Consider the following 20,810-nt stretch of genomic DNA (forward strand, 5'->3'; position numbering starts at 1 on the left):
CTGCCTCTACTCTGTTTATCAAAATGCTGTAACGTGTGCACTATCAGACAGACTGTGGGATGGTGAGGAAGTTGCAGAAGGTAGTTTTTAAGATGAGGCTTAAGAAATTAAAAGGTAAAAAAGCAGAGCTGCTTACCTGTAATAGAGTTTCTCTAGATAGCAGGGGAAATGCAGCCACACTTGTGATGATGTCATCAGTGACAAATCCACTGTGCTGGAGCTCTCCTTCACCTCAAAGGAAGCCTCTTAGCTTTTCCTGAGCAGGCATCAGCCTTCCTGTGCAGGTGTAAGTACCTCCTCCCCTCAGTCCATTTCCTAGCAGTGTTTATAGAAGGCCTTGTTTAGTAGAGGGGAAGGAGGGTGGGAAAGTGTGGCTGTATTTCCCCGCTGTCTACAGTGAACCCCCATTACATTTGGTACTTACGAACCGCACTATCCTTGAGAGTTCAGTGCTGTTTACAAACAGCAAAAAGACCAGTCACTAAGTTGGAGAATAACAATTAAAATAAAAATTAACAACAAATTTATTTATTAATTTATTACATTTGTATCCCACATTGTCCCTCATAGCAGTAAGCTCAATGTGGCTTACAGGTTCTGGAGAAGAGAGTACCAACCCCGGGAATATATACAGAGTGGAAAATAGAGTAACAGTAGGTGCAAGGAAGAAATAAGAATGGATTTCTTAAACTTCACATAATTAGTCAATGACCTTAACTCTCTTGGGAGAATGTTCCACCATTTAGAAGTCTAATATGGAATTGACATTGACAAAAAGGTTTTATAAATCACTTTTTTAGCAGCAGGGAAGTGGAGAATCAAATAGTTTCTAGAATTGATATCTCAGTTTCTCGCAGGCAGGTCAACAAGATCTATCATATAGCTGGGGCAAGTGCCCCTACTAAGAATAAAAAAGACCAAGGTGCATAGCTTAAAACCCACCTGTACCTTTATAGGAAGCCAGTGCAGCTTCACATACAATGGAGTAACTTTCTCAAATTTTGGTTACCAAAAATAACGAGCAACTCCGCTTTCTCTGCAGACAAGCAGGGGAGATGCAGCACACTTGTGGTGAGTCACTAGCTGAGGTTCACCATGTGATACTGATCTTTGAGAGCAACCCTGCCTAATGGGTGGCATCAAGGGTTTGCAGTGACCCTGACTATCAAATAGTGAGTGAGTTAGCTAGGCAAAAAGGTTGCAGAAAATGGCTTGTCTGAAGGCAATATCTCTTGATGCAGCCATGTCAAGGCAGTAGTGCTTGGTGAAAGCATGGACTGATGAGGTGACTGCGTTGCAGATACCAGTGATGGAAGAAGTCCTGAGATTAACCACCAAGGCTGCTGCTGTAGCTCTAAGCAGATGCAGTCATTCTCTTTTGTGGAGATTGCCTAATTTTTTTGCTATCATCAAGCAGGAGAATCAGAAATCCAATTGGAAATGGCGCACTTGTATGCTGCAGTGCCAGGATTGCTCAGTCTGATGTTTAGAAAGATCTGAGAGGTATGGTGTAAAGTTTCAGCTGGCTCATAGATAGAAAAGGAGAGCTCTTCAGCAGTGTAAGGCAGGGGTTCCCAAACTTTTTTGGTTCAAGGCACCCTTAGTGTCCAAGCAATTTTTGTGCCCCCCCACCACAGTTCTCTACTGCTCCTCCCCTGCATTTTTCCACTTCTCACCTTCACATGGTGTCTCTATCTCCCCCTTTTCTTGTCCCACTGTTCCTCCCTGCTCAGCATCTTTTCTTTGTCCCCATATTCATCTTCTCCCTTCTTTTTTCCCTTCTTCCTGTACTATCCTGCCCTGCCCACCCTACCCCACTTGAGTGCCACTTCTCTTCCAGGCCTGCCCACCCCCTGAACAGTCTGACTTCCTTCCCCTTCAACATTTCCTCCTCCAATCAAGTCTCTCTTCCCCACTCCCAGTGAGCCCTGTACCTCTTGCCAACTGTCCTCCATAGCCCCAGTACCTCTCCAGCAGCGGCGATGATTAAAGAAGTTTTCCGTCTGCATTGGGGCTTCTCTCAGGCACATCCCGCCTACATGGATAACAGGAAGTTGCATCAAAGTAGGGACGCTCCAGAGAAGAGGCCAGCTCAGACATTGGTGGAATACTGTCTCAATCGCTGCTACCAGAGAGGTACAGGGGCCTAGGGGCTACAGAGAGCCAGCAGATGGGAGGAGGAGAGATGCAGGACTCATGAGGCACGAGGAAGGGAAGAGAAAAAGAGACATAATGAGGGAGCAGCAGTGGTTCGGGTGGCAGTGGGAGGGAGTTCAGTATGTTTGTATGTTTGGGAAGCTTGCCAGATGCCCTTGGCCTGGATTGGCCGCTGTTGGGGATAGGATGCTGGGCTCGATAGACCCTTGGTCTTTTCCCAGTGTGGCATTACTTCTGTACTTATATGTACTTATGCTGCAGCACCCCTGCGAGTTCACTGCGGTGCAACAGGGTGCCGTGGTGCACAGTTTGGGAACCGCTGGTCTAAGGTATTCAGAGCCTGTACAGCTGATGATGAGTGCAGTCCTGGGAAAAAATGTGGGGAGCACTATGGATTGGTTGAGGTGCAAGTCTGAGACAATCTCAGGAAGAAATTTTGGGTGGGTACAAAGGACTCTATTGTTGAAGAATTGGAGGTGCTAGGGCTAATTGACTAGTGTCTTGAGCTTGCTGACGTGATTGTTATCAAAAAAGCAGTCTTCCATGCGAGATGTTTGAGTGAAGCAAAGACAAATGGTGCAAAGGGCAATTTCATGAGTTGTGCAAGAACAAGACTGAAGCCCACACTGTTGTCAGCAGTCAAAATGGAAGGTTGAGATGAGCAAGACCTCTCATGAAATGTGAAACAAGTAGGTGGGAGGAAAGAGGTTTGCCCTGTATAGGTTCATGGTAGGTTGCAGTTATAGTTAGGGTAATGTGGATGGACATGTTCTTATGTCTGGACTGTGAGAGATACAGAAAGTAAGAATCTGAGACAAAGGGCAGATGAAGGGGACTGTCTGTGCTGCAGTCTCCTAGTGGGCGAAGTAAAACCATTTGTGCTGATATGATTTCCTTGTAGATGGTTTCCGGGCAGCAAGGAGGACATCCTGATTTCCTGTTAGAGTGGGAGGTGACTAAAGAATTGTTTGCTCATTCTCCATCCATGCAGTCTCCAGGAAAGACTCTTGCGGTTGGGATGAAGCAGTTGTCCTCGATTTTGAGAGTAGGATCAGCCTGTGCCCTAAGGGGCTAGGTGATCGTGTGTAGAGAGGATACTATATCTGTCTGCCATTGCAATGCAATCAGGATGAGCTGAGTTCTGGACTGTATGCCTTCTGAAGAACTCTTGAGAGTAGTATGGGTGGGAAGGCATAAAGCAGTCCCTGGGTCCAGGAGATGTTGAATGTTCTGAGAAGTTGTGTGAAGGGAGCAAAATTTGGCATGTTTCACATTAGGTCAACTCCTGAATAGCATCGATTCAACTGCCTGGTCAAGGGACCACTTGTGGAGATTAAGTTTCCTGCAATGTGGATCACTCCCCTGGGAAGTATAATGCTATTAAAGAGGCAAGGTGCCATAGGTGCTGTGCTTTGTTGCAGAATTGGTGGGATCCAGATACTCCCTGCTTGTTTGTATAAAACATGGCAACTTGGCTATCTGTGTGAATGAGCATGGTTTTGTTCCTGAGACAAGGACAGAAGACCTACAGGGTGTAGAAAATTGCTCTATGCTCCAGACTATTGATGTTGAGTTTTTGTTTCTGTTATGTCTATTGACCTTGTGCCAGTAGAGGAAGAAGATAAACAATAAGATGCACTCCCCAGCTATTTGGAGATGCATTGGTAGTGAGTCATCTGAGGCTGAAGGAGTTGGAAGGGGGCAACCCTTGGAGAGATTTCATGGGCTTTGCCACCAGCAAAGGGAGATTGATTGGTTGAGGGAGGTGAACGTTTATGGAGAGAGGCTGAAGTTTCTGGTTCCACTGAGCCTTGAGTTGCCATTGTAAGCGTGGAGAACACAGATAATCTGTATGGATTATACTGTTAGACATATCATTGGTGATGAGGTATTCTGTAAGTGGATTGTGGCACCCTCTTGAACTGTGAAGGTTGGTCAGATAGCTGTGTGATAGACAGCACCCTTAACTTTGTCACCGAAAAGATTGTTCCCAAAACAGCAAGTGTCTTCCAGGCAGTCGTATATGTTATCTTGGAGGCCAGAAGCCCTGAGCCAAGTTAGTGAGTGTGCACTGACTAATATTGCTGCTGCTCATTAAGATGTATCAAAAGTATCATATGCTGTGCAGATAAGATGGTAAGTGGATTCCTGCACAATGACTTGCAGCTGTGATGAGCTGGCTGTAAGAGAAGAATCCTCAAGTTGTTGCAGTAGAGAATGTCAGTAGTGAAGAATGTGCAACTGGTGTGCAATGATTTTTAGGTATGACATGGCAGATTAGTACACTCCTGTCTATACTGCTGAGTCTTTTCCTGGGGGGAGGGGGGCTAAGATATGTGATCTGTATGACTTTGCCATCTTGATCACCACCTCCAGTACCCCTGAGAGTAGTGAGGAAGTTAGACTTGGTCATTTCCTGGTGCCTCATGTACCTTGTATTTGAGTTTTAAGCGCCAGGATATGGGCTGCATATAGATAGTGGTTTGCCTGATATTTAACTGCAGGTTCTGGAGTACCCAGTGTGCTGATTAGAGTGGCAATCTCCTTCGTGGCTACATAGGACTTAAGGATTGCTAGGAAATCCTGCTTATGTTGCCAAAGAGTTATCTTGCTGTCTTGTTCTTAGGGTTACCATATGGCTCCAGAAAAAGGAGGACAGATTGAGCCAGTCAGGGTTTTACTTCCATTGCTTTCAATGGAAGCAAAAACCGGACTGGATCAATGTGTTTCCTCCTTTTTCTGGAGCCATATCGTAACCCTACTTGTTCTGGCTCTAGAGGTGCAGGCGGGGGACTATCCAGGTGTTGGGGGGAAGCACTACCCCCCCACCCCAGAAAGTTGCCTTATCTTTGGCAGATAGGAGGGTGAGTAGGCATAGGGGAGGAGTGGTCTTCTGTGCCCTAGAGAGAAAGGGGCAAGCATTCCTCATGAGGCATATCTGCCACAAGAATGGGGCGTTGCCTAGCCCTGGGCTCAGGCAAGGGGTGCTGTAGTGTATTCTTCAGTAGGGCTCGTCCTGGACAAACTTATGGAGTAGAAGTTAGAGTGCTCCATGCGCATCTGACCCCTCCTCCACCTTTGCCCCATGGGTTTGGCCGAGTCCAACAGGACCTCTGATTCTAGAGATCAGTGACATAGTGCAAGGCGCTTTTGGGGGTGGGGTTGCATCCTCACTGTGTTGAGCAGCAGGGCAGATCACTTCAGGGCCTGTTGAGCATTGTGTGGCTCACCATGGCGAGATGTAGCTCTTTGTGTGCTGGGCAAGTCTGACCCTCTCTCTCCATGCTGTGCAGACACCTGCATGTTGCTGGAGCGGGCACTGAGGCTGCTGTAATGGTTTTTACGGCTGCATGTCTAAAGTCATGGTGATTGTGGTTTTACCTCAAGTGCTTTGAAGCATGCACTTTTGAGACCACTGGGAAGCTGGGCAGTGTGGGCATTATAGCAGCAGCTGACTGACTTTAGGCCTTGTGCTGCTGTTGCCGCTCCTGCAACAGGAGTAGAAACTGCATCTATTAGTGATGGAGGGGAGCTGGAAGTGGGGGGAGGGGTGTTGCAGAAGTTGAGCCTGAGGAGCGCAGAGCCAGTGCTACCATGAGGCAGGGAGCTAGGCATATGGTTGGGAGTGTGGAAACAAGCTGCCCTGTGGCTAAGTACCACTGTTATCTGCTATTGCTTATCTGTTCCCCATGGCCTGTTGAGTGTGTTAGTTATTTTCCATTGGGTTGTTTGTTTGTTTTTTTTTTTAAGTATGGTGTTTCTAAGGAGGAGAACTGTGACCATTGTGGAACGTGGATGAATTGAACTGAGAGAATGGACCTACACTTGTACGGGAAGGCCGACACATGCTCAGAAGCAGCCAAAAGGCTTCTCTTGAGCTGGAGAAGAGAGCTCCAGCACAGGGGCTCATGGATGCTGCAAATACAAGTGCGCCTGCTTGTTCTCTGCTTGTCTATGGAGAAAATGTATTTACCAGGGCAGTGCTTTGCAATATATTTTTTTGCAGCATATGCAGTACTGGGTTCACTTTATCACACCATGCTGTCCCTCTTCTACCCTACCCCCACCATAGCATCACTTTCCTCCTGTTTTCCCCTACTCTTTTAGAATTACCACCTCTCCTCCCATGTCTTGGTATCATCAGTTCCTTTCCCACACCCTGTGGATCACTTTTCCTCCCTTGAGATTGTTTTCAGCTGGCAAGACAAATCAGGCCAGCAGGGCTTCTTACAGTGGGGGAAATAAGTATTTGATCCCTTGCTGATTTTGTAAGTTTGCCCACTGACAAAGACATGAGCAGCCCATAATTGAAGGGTAGGTTATTGGTAACAGTGAGAGATAGCACATCACAAATTAAATCCGGAAAATCACATTGTGGAAAGTATATGAATTTATTTGCATTCTGCAGAGGGAAATAAGTATTTGATCCCTCTGGCAAACAAGACCTAATACTTGGTGGCAAAACCCTTGTTGGCAAGCACAGCGGTCAGACGTCTTCTGTAGTTGATGATGAGGTTTGCACACATGTCAGGAGGAATTTTGGTCCACTCCTCTTTGCAGATCATCTCTAAATCATTAAGAGTTCTGGGCTGTCGCTTGGCAACTCGCAGCTTCAGCTCCCTCCATAAGTTTTCAATGGGATTAAGGTCTGGTGACTGGCTAGGCCACTCCATGACCCTAATGTGCTTCTTCCTGAGCCACTCCTTTGTTGCCTTGGCTGTATGTTTTGGGTCATTGTCGTGCTGGAAGACCCAGCCACGACCCATTTTTAAGGCCCTGGCGGAGGGAAGGAGGTTGTCACTCAGAATTGTACGGTACATGGCCCCATCCATTCTCCCATTGATGCGGTGAAGTAGTCCTGTGCCCTTAGCAGAGAAACACCCCCAAAACATAACATTTCCACCTCCATGCTTGACAGTGAGGACGGTGTTCTTTGGGTCATAGGCAGCATTTCTCTTCCTCCAAACACGGCGAGTTGAGTTCATGCCAAAGAGCTCAATTTTTGTCTCATCTGACCACAGCACCTTCTCCCAATCACTCTCGGCATCATCCAGGTGTTCACTGGCAAACTTCAGACTGGCCGTCACATGTGCCTTCCGGAGCAGGGGGACCTTGCGGGCACTGCAGGATTGCAATCCGTTATGTCGTAATGTGTTACCAATGGTTTTCGTGGTGACAGTGGTCCCAGCTGCCTTGAGATCATTGACAAGTTCCCCCCTTGTAGTTGTAGGCTGATTTCTAACCTTCCTCATGATCAAGGATACCCCACGAGGTGAGATTTTGCGTGGAGCCCCAGATCTTTGTCGATTGACAGTCATTTTGTACTTCTTCCATTTTCTTACTATGGCACCAACAGTTGTCTCCTTCTCGCCCAGCGTCTTACTGATGGTTTTGTAGCCCATTCCAGCCTTGTGCAGGTGTATGATCTTGTCCCTGACATCCTTAGACAGCTCCTTGCTCTTGGCCATTTTGTAGAGGTTAGAGTCTGACTGATTCACTGAGTCTGTGGACAGGTGTCTTTCATACAGGTGACCATTGCCGACAGCTGTCTGTCATGCAGGTAACGAGTTGATTTGGAGCATCTACCTGGTCTGTAGGGGCCAGATCTCTTACTGGTTGGTGGGGGATCAAATACTTATTTCCCTCTGCAGAATGCAAATAAATTCATATACTTTCCACAATGTGATTTTCCGGATTTAATTTGTGATGTGCTATCTCTCACTGTTACCAATAACCTACCCTTCAATTATGGGCTGCTCATGTCTTTGTCAGTGGGCAAACTTACAAAATCAGCAAGGGATCAAATACTTATTTCCCCCACTGTACCTGCTGCTGTATCCTCTTATGCCAGTTTCCCTCTAAAATCAAGTAGAGGAGTGTGGTAGCCGTGTTAGTCCACTCTTAAGGTTATCAATAGAAATCAAACAAAATAAAACATGGAAAAGAAAATAAGATGATACCTTTTTTATTGGACATAACTTAATACATTTCTTGATTAGCTTTTGAAGGTTGCCCTTCTTCGTCAGATCGGGAAAAATTTTCCGATCTGACGAAAAAGGGCAACCTTCGAAAGCTAATCAAGAAATGTATTAAGTTATGTCCAATAAAAAAAAGGTATCATCTTATTTTCTTTTCCATGTTTTATTTTGTTTGATTTCTATTGATAACCTCTAAAATCAGAACTGTGGGGGCTTCACAGTCTCCTGACTCTATGCAGTTCTAACATGAGAGGAGGAAGCAGCAGAAGCAAGTAAGATGAGCTGGTCACAAACTTCTCCAGCTGGCCAAAGGGGATAGCATATTGTCCAAGGAAAAGAAAGGGATCAAGATTTTGCCAGCAGCAGCATGACAGTGGCTCTGACCTACCCCATCATCTTTCTCCACTGCAAAAGTCTGCAATACACCCAAGGTTTCCCTGCAGCACAATGGTTGGAAACTTTTGCCCTAAGGGGAGGGAAGGGAGAAGGGAACATGATATATATATTTAAATACCAAAGTGGTATAAATAACAGAGGCAAACCTTTTTCCGCAAAAACAAGGTTCTAGAACAAGAAGTAATGATATGAAGCTCAAAGGATATTTCTTTTCATGTAAGGAATGGTTAATGCATGAAGTGGCCTTCCAGGAGTGGAAGAGGAGGCAGGAAACAGAAATGTAATTCAAGAAAGCCTGGGATTATCAAAGGGGATCCTTACTTGTAAAGAAAGCCAGAGATTAGCAGGCCTTTCCAGCATTCCACCTGGAAATAAAGTAGCCAGATTAGTTGGCCTTCTTGCCTCATACTTTGTTGACAGAGTGGAGGAGTAGCCTAATGGTTAGTGTAGTGGGCTGAGAACCTGGGTTCGATTTCCAGTGCAGCAACTTGCGACTCTGGGCAAGTTACTTAAAACCCCTGTTGCTCCAGATACAAAAGATTGTGTGAGCCTACTAGGGGACAGAGAAAGTATCTGCATATGTAAACCGGAGCGGGGGGGGGGGGGGGGGGCGGATAGGGGAGAAAATGTGTAAAACTTACTTTGCATGTTGATTTGTATTACGCTGTACATGTAGATAATGATTGGTTGATGAAGTTATACAGTGAAATACATGGATGTATATTGTTGGAGTTTCAATAAAAAACATTTAAACATAATAAATGTAAACCTCTTTGGTTGTACCACAGAAAGTCAGTATGTCAGATCCATAACCCGGACTGTAACTGACGCAGTTTATGGAGCATGTGTATATTCATAGACAGTTTAAAACATCTTACTTTCCTATCAAGGTATTAACAGGGGCACAGCAATCCAGTTCAGCAAGATGTGATCCGAAAAAGAGAGCCTCATTCTTTGCCTGTGCTGGGGTGAATGATATTGAAGGGGCTTGGTGCTCTGGGGTTTGATGGCTGAGGCATTCTGATGTTTGATCTGTGTCTTTCTCTCTCCCCATTTCCTTGAATAACCCGCAGTGCTGAAGAGTGTCCCCTTCACAGCCAGAACTGCCAAACGGGGCTCTAGGTTCTTCTGTGATACATCCCTTTATGAGGATTCAAATTCTTAGCCTTAATGCCCTGTAAACCCATACGAAGGTATATCTGTTGTTTATACCTTTTCATCCTGCATGCACCATGGATAGGGCTTTCCATGATCACTGCATGCAACCTGTCTCAGTGCGTTCCATTAGCACTGCACTGCATGTACTCTGCTTTCATTTCTGGAGCCCTCTGCAGTTCAACAGACGAGGCTTAGGATTCCTACTAATACCAGACTGGTTTACTAAACTGACTTGTTAGGGGAATGTGCTGTTCTGCATGCAAAGAATGGACAGAGAAAGGGGCTCTTGCTAATAACCTTGATAGCTCTGCTAGTTATATAATAAATGTGGGACAGTGCTAGGATTCAGAACATTAAATGTGAAATAATCACCCCCTGACCCTTGTACCTGGATTCTATCGTGCTGATGGACCCATTGTAGGAAGTAGAGGCAGACTTAGAATGGTCATCTTGGGGCCTCTCTCTGACTCCGCTGTTTTATTTTACTCCCTTTGTAGCAACCAAGAAGCTTCACCTCTAGTTTCCTTCCCCCCCACCCTCCTCAACAGAGGGTAAGAAACTGCCCAGCCATAGCTTCTGCAAGCTTTGCTGCTTCTGCTTGAGACAAACCAGTGTACTTGACTTATGCAATGCTGAATCCCCCCCCCCCCCCCCCCAATTTCATAATGCTCAAGATGTAGCTATATTACAGGGCAGACCCTTTACTAATTATACACATCTGTCCCCTGAACCATCAAAGAAATGATTCTGAATGTGTGAGCTGCTGAAGTCTGCTACACTGCCAAGAGAAGATCCTTATTTCCACAAATTTATTCCCAACATTTGTACATAGCAAAAGACAAGACTAAGGAGCTGGTTATAGTGAAGCAAATTCAGGAGTTGTGGTGGATGAGGGAGGGCCAAGCTGCTTCTGCTTTGTAGTGGATTTGCTCTCATGTCCTGGAACGATGTGGCTAACTGTGCTTTCTTCTCCTGCAGATCTGCGGAACCAACCCTTCAGACGAGCAGACGCCATAACCAGGAATGCTTGGAAACAGCTCTAAATCAGGGGGGACCCAGTTGCCCACTCCATTATCTTACAGACTATGCAAGAGGCTTTGCCTCCCCTGCCTAGATTCTTTTTTTTTTTTAAGGGAAAGGAATTGGGGACCACTTTTTTTTTCTTTTTTAAGGAAAGTGCCTTAAAACTACAGTGTTACTGAACAATTTTACTTTTACTATTTAATTGTTTTTTTTAATGTGTATAATTGTCAAATGTGTACATATTTCCTGATATCTATTTTATACTTCTCAGTGTGCTTGCAAGCAGTCCTGCTTAGTGCTGTAACAGGTGTTCTGCAAAGTTTGTTTTGGGGGGGGGGGGGGGGGTGTGCTGCAGACAGTTGCTTGGAGGGGATACTAAGATCACATTTTTAACCTACTATGGGGCCCTTTTACTAAGGTGCGCCAGAAAATGGGCTGCGCTAGTGTAGACGCATGTTTTGGGCGCATGCAGATCCATTTTTCAGCTCGCCAGTAAAAAAGGCTTTGTTTAAATTTTTGCTGAAAATGGACGTGTGCCAAAACAAAAAAATGACACGTGTCAATTTTAGGTCTGAGACCTTACCACCAGCCATTGACTTAGCAGTAAGGTCTCACGCGTTAACCAGTAATAGTCTATGCACGTAGAATGACAATTACTGCCTGGTTTCTGCCGTGTGGCAGAAAAATTATTATTAGTGGACGTGTAATTTCAAAAATGAAATTACAAGGGCCACGCGATAGCTGGGTGGTAACTCAAAATTGACGCGTGTTGGGTGCGCGTAGGCGCCTATGCGGCTTAGTAAAAGGGCCCCTATGTGTCTCATTAAAGGCCTAACTTTGCTTATCCAGGGCAGTTTTCAGAAGCTGTTTGAAATTTGCCCATCCTTTCCTCAGGTAAAAGTACATGTGTAGGGCTTAACAATGCATGTACTTTCACCCAGGTAAAAAGGAGGTAGGGTGAGGTACTTCACATAATTTTCCATTTGTAAAACTATAAGCATTGTTTTCCATGGAAAACATACCTGAAGGGAAAAGTAGGTTTACTCTTGGGTAGTTTTCCAGGAGGATAAAAAGCTCTTACTTTTCCCTCTGGGTAATAAGGTGCAAAGAAAAAAAAGGACCTGTGCACTTTGCAAGTACAGGGGTAGTAGAGAAATTATCCATTGAAGACAAAGACCTGTGCTGACCAGCCTTTACCCCCAAACTGCATGAAAGGGGCAGCATTCTTCCTTTCCTATTTGCCCCCCCCCCCCCCCCCCCCAAATCAGCCTTGCTCTTTGAATTGGTCATCTACATCCTTTTCTTCTCGCTCCCAGTTCATGTTTATTTTTAAAGAACAGGTGTAAGAGAGCTTGTCTCTTTCCCACTGGATTCTGTAAAGTCAGCAAGAGGCCAGGGAAGGGAGTGGCCATACTATCTTATTCCTGTTAAGGTCGAGTCTGCCTATCTTCTTTCAAAAAAATAAATCTTTTTATATTTTCTGTTATTCTACTTTGAAGATAAGCACACTCCAGCTACAGTTTTCTTCTTACTCATAACAGTCTCAGGTTTCAGGAGGAGGAGCTGGAGAATTAAGGACAGTGCAGTGTCCAAACAGAAATTTTCTCAGTTGCCTGCAATGAAGAGCACTAGTAGAAAGCTCAGTCCTGGATTGAAAATAACCAAAAATAAGAGAGATGAGTAAGCAAAAGGTAGTACGTGGAACCTTACTCAGAAAGTGCCTGACACACAGTCTCTATTAAACAAATTTGACTGCACTGAAACCCATGAGCTACTGGCTTCCTAAGGTGACTTGACTTTTCCAGTCGCTACTCATGGGGGAATTCTACTCTACTGCGCAGCACAGGATTCCCCACCTCCACAGACTGTACAAAATTCTGCCTTTTCAGGTAGAGCAGCACAGATCTGGCAGCTGGAAAGGGACTCCCATCCTCCCTATACACTTACCAGGTCAGCATGTAGGGAGGAGGAGCTGCACAGCCGCAGGGCAGGCTACTTCATCCTCTGCCGCTGTGGTTCCCTTAAGCTGCACGGAGGCGCACATGGCTCAAAAGAACAGTCAGGTTCGGGACAGCGGAGGATTAGAAAGCAGTCCAATGTGTGGCTCTGCAGCAGCTCCTCCTCCCGTGCTGGACCAGTGGGAGAGAGCGAGCATGAATGTATATTTATGTATGTGTGTGGGTGGGTGTCTGGAAAAAATATGGATGCGCTGTGTGTGGGGGTGGGGGGCTGGAAAAAGATGGATGGAGTGTGGGTGTAAGGGTGCAGGGAAGGGAAAAAAGTAGATGGAGTGTGTGGGCAGGGGCAAACTGGATAAAAGATGGATGGAGTGTGGGGGTAGAAAAGGTGCATAGAGTGTGTGTGTGTGTGGGGGGGGGGGTGCTGAAAAATATGGATGGTATGTGTGTACAGGGAGGGGGCTGGAATTAAGTGGATGGTGCATGTGTGTGTAGGGTCAAACTGGAAAAAAGTTGGATGACATATGGGGGGCTGGCAAAGGTGGATGGTGTGGGTGTGTGTGTACACACACCATGGCAGTGTGGTGGAGGTCTGCATGAAAGTGCATGGGAAACAGGGGTGGGGATATTTTATGCCTGGGGGCCATGCCAGCCCCTATTATAGGGGAATTCTGCACAAAAAAAATTACAAAGTGTGCAGAATTTTCATTTTTTTTGTGCAGAATTCTCCCTGGAATAAACTACTTTGAGTTGCATTCTAGAGGGCCAGCCAGCCCTTCAACAGTTACGCAGTGTTGTGGTGACTATAAAATATGAACCACTAGGAGAGAGGTGGCTTTGGTTTCTTACAGAAATGTGCTTTTTAACACCATTTATGGAGGATAATTTTCAAAAGAACAAATAACCTCACAGAGATAATACCACAAAGGAGAAAGCAAAGGTGACTCAATAAAATGCTCATGAAGGTTCTAGAAGGTTCATTGGTCAACAACAACTCAACACGGCTGTGTTTCAGCCCACTGGCCTGTTTCAGGAGTCTTCCTGTGTTGTGTGGATAAGTCTATCAGTATTGCTTGCTGTAAATGTGACAAGTTTTATTATTGCGGTTTAAAAAATGGCAAGTCTGGAGAAGATTCAGAGTGTTATTTTCGAGGGCGTGTGGCGATATCTGCAGTGCTTCCTGCCATTTTTTTAAAAACCACAATAATAAAACTTGACACATTTTCGCTAGTGATACTGACAGACTCAACCACACAACAGAGGAAGACACCTGAAGCAGGCCAGTGGGCTGAAACACGGCGTGTCAAGTCATTGCTGTTGACCAATAAATGTAGACCAATACAGCATCATCGTTTTATTGAGTCACCTTTGCTGTCTCCTTTGTGGGACAAGTTTCAAAGCTGTTGAACATGGTAAATGGCAATTTACCCAGATAAAATAACTCTTGCCAACATTTCCATCCATAAGCATGTTCTTCCAAAGCACATGGTAACCTGCACCTGGGTTATGAGTAGCTGTTCCCAGGGGCAGGTTTACATGAGGGGAAGAAACGGCTGGACATAAGTGACACTTTTACAACTAGAGACTATACTTTTCTGTCTCAGCTGGTAGCACTTGTGTCCTTTCCAAGTATGTGTGCTATTTGAAAACTGCCCCGTTTAAGGCTGCTTCTGCCTTATATCCTAAAAAAAAGACCAAAATCAAACTACATTAATGTGTAAAAACCCAAACACATGATGGATGTGAATCAGCCCATGGCAACTGTAAGCCCTTTGACACTAAGGGGCTCATTTTCAAATCACTTAGGTTACTATCAGGCTTATTTTCGAAAGAGAAGGGGGCCCATCTTCTGACACAAGTCGGGAGATGGGTGTCCTTCTCTCAGCATCGCCCAAATCGGCATAATCGAAAGCTGATTTTAGGCGTCCTCAACTGCTTCCCGTCAAGGGGACGACCAAAGTTCATGGGGGCGCGTCGGCAGCGTAGCGAAGGCGGGACTGGGGCGTGCTTAACACAGACGTCCTCGGCCAATAATGGAAGAAGGGCATCCCTGACGAGCACTTGGCCGACTTTACTTGGTCCATTTTTTCTTGTGACCAAGCCGTGAAAAGGTGCCCGAACTGACCAGATGACCACTGGAGGGAATCGGGGATGACCTCCCCTTACTCCCCCAGTGGTCACCAACTCCCTCCCACCCTAAAAATAAAATTGCCAGCCTCAAAAGTCATACCCAGCTCCATCACAGCAGTATGCAGGTCCCAGGAGCAGTTTTAGTGGGTGCAGTGCACTTCAGGCAGGTGGACCCAGGCCCATCCCCCCCTACCTGTTACACTTGTGGTGATAAATGTGAGCCCTTCAAAACCCACCAGAAACCCACTGTACCCACATGTAGGTGCCCCCCTTCACCCCTTAGGGCTATGGTAGTGGTGTACAGTTGTAAGGAGTGGGGTTTTTTTGTGGAGGGGGGGTTGGGGGGCTTAGCACACAAGGTAAGGGAGCTATGCACCTGGGAGCAATTTGTGAAGTCCACTGCAGTGCCCCCTAGGGTGCCCGGTTGGTGTCCTGGCATGTCAGGGGGACCAGTGCACTATGAATGCTGGCTCCTCCCACGACCAAAGGGCTTGGATTTGGTCGTTTCTGAGATGGGTGTCCTCAGTTTCCATTATCGCTGAAAACTGGATGACCATCTCTAAGGTCGACCTAAATGTTGAGAGTTGGGCGTCCCCAACTGTATTATCGAAACGAAAGATGGACGCCCATCTTGTTTCGATAATATGGGCTTCCCCGCCCCTTCACAAAGCCGTCCTGCTAGGATGGCCCCTGTAAAACTTGGGCGCCCCATTCGATTATGCCCCTCCACGGGGCTCATTTAGTTCCATAGGTTACTATGGAACTTTGTAAGTCTAAGTGCTTTGAAAATACGCCTCTTAGTCTAATGAGATTAACAGCCACTCTTGGGAAGCTGAGATGAGCTGCAGTTAAATTTCTCATGTTGAGAGTGACAAAGGCATACATATATATAATTTCACTCACTAGAAACAAAACGTTTAAAGTAAATAGCTGAATACAACTTCAGTTGATACCTTTTTACAGAGCCATAGGTACCAGTGCCTTGCAAGTGTTAGTCTTAATGGTTGTCTTCCAGAACCACTAATTTTCAAGACCTTTGCTACTGTACAATTTCTTGGGTGCATTTACATATATGCACACATCTTTTCTTTTTTTGTCCTCTTAATACCAAAGAATCTTCAAACTAGGGACCACAGAAATGAATTTTGCACAGGATCTTTAGCTACTGCATGGTTGAAACTTTTCAACTTTCTGCAGAGCAAGGTTTTTTTTTATAAGTTTCATGTTTGTTAAGTATTTGATTCTGTTGATGCAAATTCCTGTAAGTCATTTTCTAGGATCTAGGCTATAAGCAGTGCAGCTCTTGTGTTTGTTAATCAGTGTTTCTCATGAGGGGCTCCCTTCCTTCTTTCTGAGAACTGGCTCATTGTTTCTCAACTGCACCAACTACTGCAGGAACCACTCTATTCCATTTACATACAGATTAACAGGGGTGGGGGGTGGAGGGAATCATACCTAACAGGAGGGACAAAAACAATACAGAATTCCACAATGTACCTTTCGCTGTGCATTTCCCATTCCTTTTGTCTGTCTTGCTGTCTGGTGCTGGGAATGTATTTATAAACCACGCATAGAAAACACCGACTTGTCTTGATCTTCCAATACAGGAATACTGCTTAATAGGACAACTGCTTATGCAGTCTCAGCTCTTTTTAAAAGCTACCCAAACTTTCAGACTGTTTACAATATATCCATTCCAATGTATCTTCTCTATATCTGTAACTGGTGTACATGTAAAGTATATTTTACTGGTGCCTTTCAGTACTGTACATAATTTCTAACATAAAAAAATCTATTATTTCTGTTTTGTGGATTATTTTCTAGAATTTCATTGCTTTCAGGAAAAGTATAATTATGTCCATTGTTGCCTATTTGCTCCTGATAGCACTAGACTAAGGCACCGATGCACAAAAGTCCCCATAAAAAAACCCACTGCTCGCAATTAAAGCAAGCAGCTCGGCAGGGAAAAAGCCAGCACACGCATAGGTCATCCACCCACTAAGCAGCGCATGCGTAGTAGGAGAGTCAATCGTGGACGTACCTCCACAGCATTTCACTGCTATACACGGCTTTCATACATGCAGAGCCGGTGGTGGGAGGTGGGACTGGTGGTTGGGAGGCGGGGATAGTGCTGGGCAGACTTATATAGTCTGTGCCAGAGCTGGTGGTGGGAGGCGGGGACAGTGCTGGGCAGACTTATACGGACTGTGCCACAGCCGGTGGTGGGAGGCGGGACTGGTGGTTGGGAGGCGGTGATAGTGCTGGGCAGACTTATATAGTCTGTTCCAGGGCTGGTGGTTGGGAGGTGGGGATAGTGCTGGGCAGACTTATATGATCTGTGCTCTGAAGAGGACAGGTACAACTCAAGGTATACACAAAAAGTAGCACATATGAGTTTATCTTGTTGGGCAGACTGGATGGACCGTGCAGGTCTTTTTCTGCCGTCATCTACTATGTTACTATGTTATGTACATGGATAAAAGACGTGTGTAACTTTTTTTAAAATTCAAAACTATGTGCTTTTTTTGGAGAAAATATTGATCGTGTCTGGTTTACCCTGGCTTTGGCTTTTGAGCTAGCTATTACAAGTTAGTTTCACTTTTTCAATTTTCAAGAATGTTGTCCACATCAATGAATGTGTATTCGCCATTTAAAAAGAAATTACTTGTGTTAGATGAGTTCATGAAGGCCACAGTTCTCTGCCTTTTGAAATACCAATTGAAATACTCACAGCACCGTCATGCTAAGACGGCTCTTGCCCTCCCGTAAAAATTTCCTCATAAAAGGTAGGGGCTGCATTCTGTACATCATTCGGAAATGGCTGTGCATCTGCACATTTAAATAGTAATCAGCTCATTTTAATATATTTGCATATGATTCTCGTTGTGTGCTACTGCGAACAGTAAAAAGCACACAGAGCCCGGCTTGCGGTAGTCTTCATTCTACCACACAATTAGCATCAAAAAAACTGTCACAGTATGAACATGTAAATTTCTGCCATATTAAAATTGTAGCAGTAAGCTGCAGCTCAGCACTAAATGTGAACTTTCCTATCCATACCTGAGCAGCAGTGGCGTTCCTAGGGCGGCTGACACCCGGGGCGGATCGCAGATGCCCCCCCTCCCCCGGCAAAACGACACCTGTTCCCCCCTTGGTGAAATGAAACCTCCCCCTGGCGAAACGACACCCCCTCCCCCCCCGGGTGCATTTTTACCTGCTTGGGGGGGAGGTGCCGCGCGCCTGTCGGCTTCGTTCGTTCCATGCTCCCTCTGCCCCGGAACCGGAAGTAACCTGTTCCGGGGCAGAGGGAGCACGGAACGAGCGGAGCAGACAGGCGCGCGGCACCTCCCCCCCAGCGGCGTGCACCCGGGGCGGACCGCACCCACCGCCTCCCCCTAGGAACGCCACTGCTGAGCAGTGATTGGCTGAGGCACTTGATAGGAAAGGTTGAACATTTAACAAAACAAAACAAAAAGAGTCCCTACAAACATGCCCCTAACTTATGCCCAACAAACATCCTCCAAACTGACACCTATTCCTACCCCCCTCCAAACATATTCCTGATGTATAGAGGCATCCACCCTGTCCCACATGATCGACCCCCCCCCCCCCCCCGCCCTGGTGGTCAGGTAGTCCCAGCCCACTTCCCCCATGCACAAATTCCCTGATAGTCTTGCAGCCCCCCCCCCCCCAATCCTTGGCAGTCCATCGGGACACCTATTCACCCCCAAAAAAATCCCTGGCAGAACGGGACACCCACCCACCCCATGACCCTACGCCTAGTCCCCTGACCTCATACCTCACATAAGGAGGGAATGATACCCTCTGGGCACCATCATCAGCAAAATGGTGGCATCCCATCCTGCATAGTGGATCTTAGGATGTACCAGGCAGGGCCTCTCTATCATGTAAAGGAGAAATTTTGCAGATCACGGCACCTGGAAGCAGGAGCAAGTGGGGGCACCTAGGCATTTTTTTAATATTAGGGTAAGGGGGTGTTAGGTCAGGAGGGGACCATTAGACCACCAGGGAGGGGTGCCAAGTCAGAAACCAATCAGGGGTGGGGGGCCCACTAGACTACTAGGGAGAATTTTAAAGTTAGAAACATGGGGGGGGGGGGGGGAGTGTTTGGGTTAGGGAGAGGGAGGGAGACTGGCTGGCTGTAAGAAGGCTGGTGCACTAAGCAGTTCAGGGTAGGGTGGCTGGGTTGGAGGGAGAGAAGTGGTGCCACTCCTCTCAATCAACCCTTCTATGCTGCCCTGGATCTGGTGAAAAAGTTTCCCATGCACAATATACAGGTGAAACTTTTTATTTTTTTCAGCATGGCTGGGGAATACCAAATGATTGCATTAACATGCATTTTAATGTGGTCTGTGATAATGGTTTCTGCACAGGTTAATATTTGGGCTGAAACCATTCTGAGCATTGCTCGGCCAGTAAAACCCATGGTCAAACTTGGTTAAAGCCGCGCTAATGCTTTGTGCATTTGCCCTTCAGTATGAAAGAGACATTCCCAGCTACTGGGGCTGCCTGAAAGGCAGGGCACGGCAGAGTGTCAAGACTACTAATAGCACCAATTCATGATGTCTCCTCAGAGGAATGTGCATGACTTTGCGTTTTTTCTACCTGGAAGTAGATATTTAAAGTCCCTTCACCCTCACTATGGATTAGGGGCTTGAACTGGGTACAGAAGGGTGGCTACTGCTAGGTTTTATAATAGCAATGATGAGGCTAATCCACAGTATATGTATATGCTGGGAAAATGTGACCTTTATTTCATTTTCCTCTGCTTTAGAACTCACTTTCATACTGGAAGCCTATGTGGCTGGCAGAAAACAACAAAAGTTTCATATTGGGTATCAGTCCATCTTCCTTTTATACCTAAACAAAACCACTGTAGACAACATTGTACAAGAAATAACACCAGCATTCAATTATCATTGGGGGGAAAAAACTCTTCATTTAATTGACAGCATGTATGGAATCTTATTTTTGAACAAACTGCAGGTGATTGGACAGGACAGGAGACGAAAAGGTCCTTTACACCTTCATCCCGTACAGGCATGGTGGAGCTTTGCTTGGCTGAGTTTGGATGGCACTGAATCTTTAAAATTTCCAAGGTCAAGCACATCCAGCCTCAGCACCAAAAGCTAAAAAAAAAAAAAAGGGGGGGGGGGGCAGAGACAAAAAATACTAATGTGTGACCCAAAGGCAAGAGTGTTTTTTTGCATTCCTCAGATTCACAAATAAATTAGCTTAGTGGTAGCTCTAGTAAATGGAAAAGGAATTCTTCTTCATTTCTTTCATGTTACTCCAGAGGAACTTACAGTGAAGAATGATTGTTGTAGCCAACGTTTCCAAGAGATGACAGCATGGGAGAAAGCAAACAATCCAGTGACAGGAATGAGCATCCTAGGATGTCACTGCTAAGTCTGGGGGTTCCCTTGGCCTTCTAGTGTTTCACTGATATATCATAAATGTTTTATTCTATTCTAGTGCAATGTAGCAAACAGTGTGCTGCTTAGCACCCATACATATAACATATCAACCATGGTTTGACCAAGATAAATATTCCTTGCCAACAGTAGTCCCAATGGTTCAGCTTATGAACTGCTAAATAAATACAATATCTTTATGACAAGAAGACAAGGCTCTAGGGGAAGCAGAAAGATTTACACATCAGAATGTGGCCTGCGTTCTGGCACTAGCCCCTAAATAATAAAACAGCACAGTAACACCTTTCTGCTAGAGGAAGCAAAGAAGCATTCAGTGGTACCAAGCTGAAGCTCCTGCTGTCCAGCAAGGTAAATATGAAATGGGCTTCTGATGGCTGTTGTTATGGTGCCGCGGGCAATGAAGAGGCTTCAATACCCCAAACCTGTGTACAGAGGGCAACATGCTGCAGGTTTCTTAATAGCTTTGAATAGCTATCTTTTCTAATTGGAGAGCAGTGGTACTGCTTTTTCACATCCTCTAGAAATACAGCTAAGAAATGCCAAGACAGGAGATC

At 45.7% G+C, this 20,810-nt stretch overlaps 1 protein-coding gene across 4 annotated transcripts in view; it reads left to right on the forward strand.

Moving 5' to 3' along the window:
* Positions 1 to 11,036, forward strand: part of FMNL3 (formin like 3) — a 263,779-nt gene extending 252,743 nt beyond the window's left edge. For 2 of the 4 annotated variants that reach the window (XM_030196846.1, XM_030196848.1), the window contains 2 exons: positions 9,605 to 9,724; positions 10,668 to 11,036. In XM_030196846.1, coding sequence (XP_030052706.1) covers positions 9,605 to 9,696 — 92 coding nt within the window. In that variant the 3' untranslated portion in view covers positions 9,697 to 9,724; positions 10,668 to 11,036. Of the gene's footprint in view, positions 1 to 9,604; positions 9,725 to 10,186; positions 10,241 to 10,667 lie in introns of all 4 variants that reach the window. The other 2 variants (XR_003941482.1, XM_030196847.1) reach the window with 2 other exon arrangements.
* Positions 11,037 to 20,810: the final 9,774 nt, after the last annotated feature.

The sequence above is a fragment of the Microcaecilia unicolor genome, chromosome 3 (assembly GCF_901765095.1).
Source record: "Microcaecilia unicolor chromosome 3, aMicUni1.1, whole genome shotgun sequence".
In the NCBI taxonomy this organism is placed as follows: Eukaryota; Metazoa; Chordata; class Amphibia; order Gymnophiona; family Siphonopidae; genus Microcaecilia; species Microcaecilia unicolor.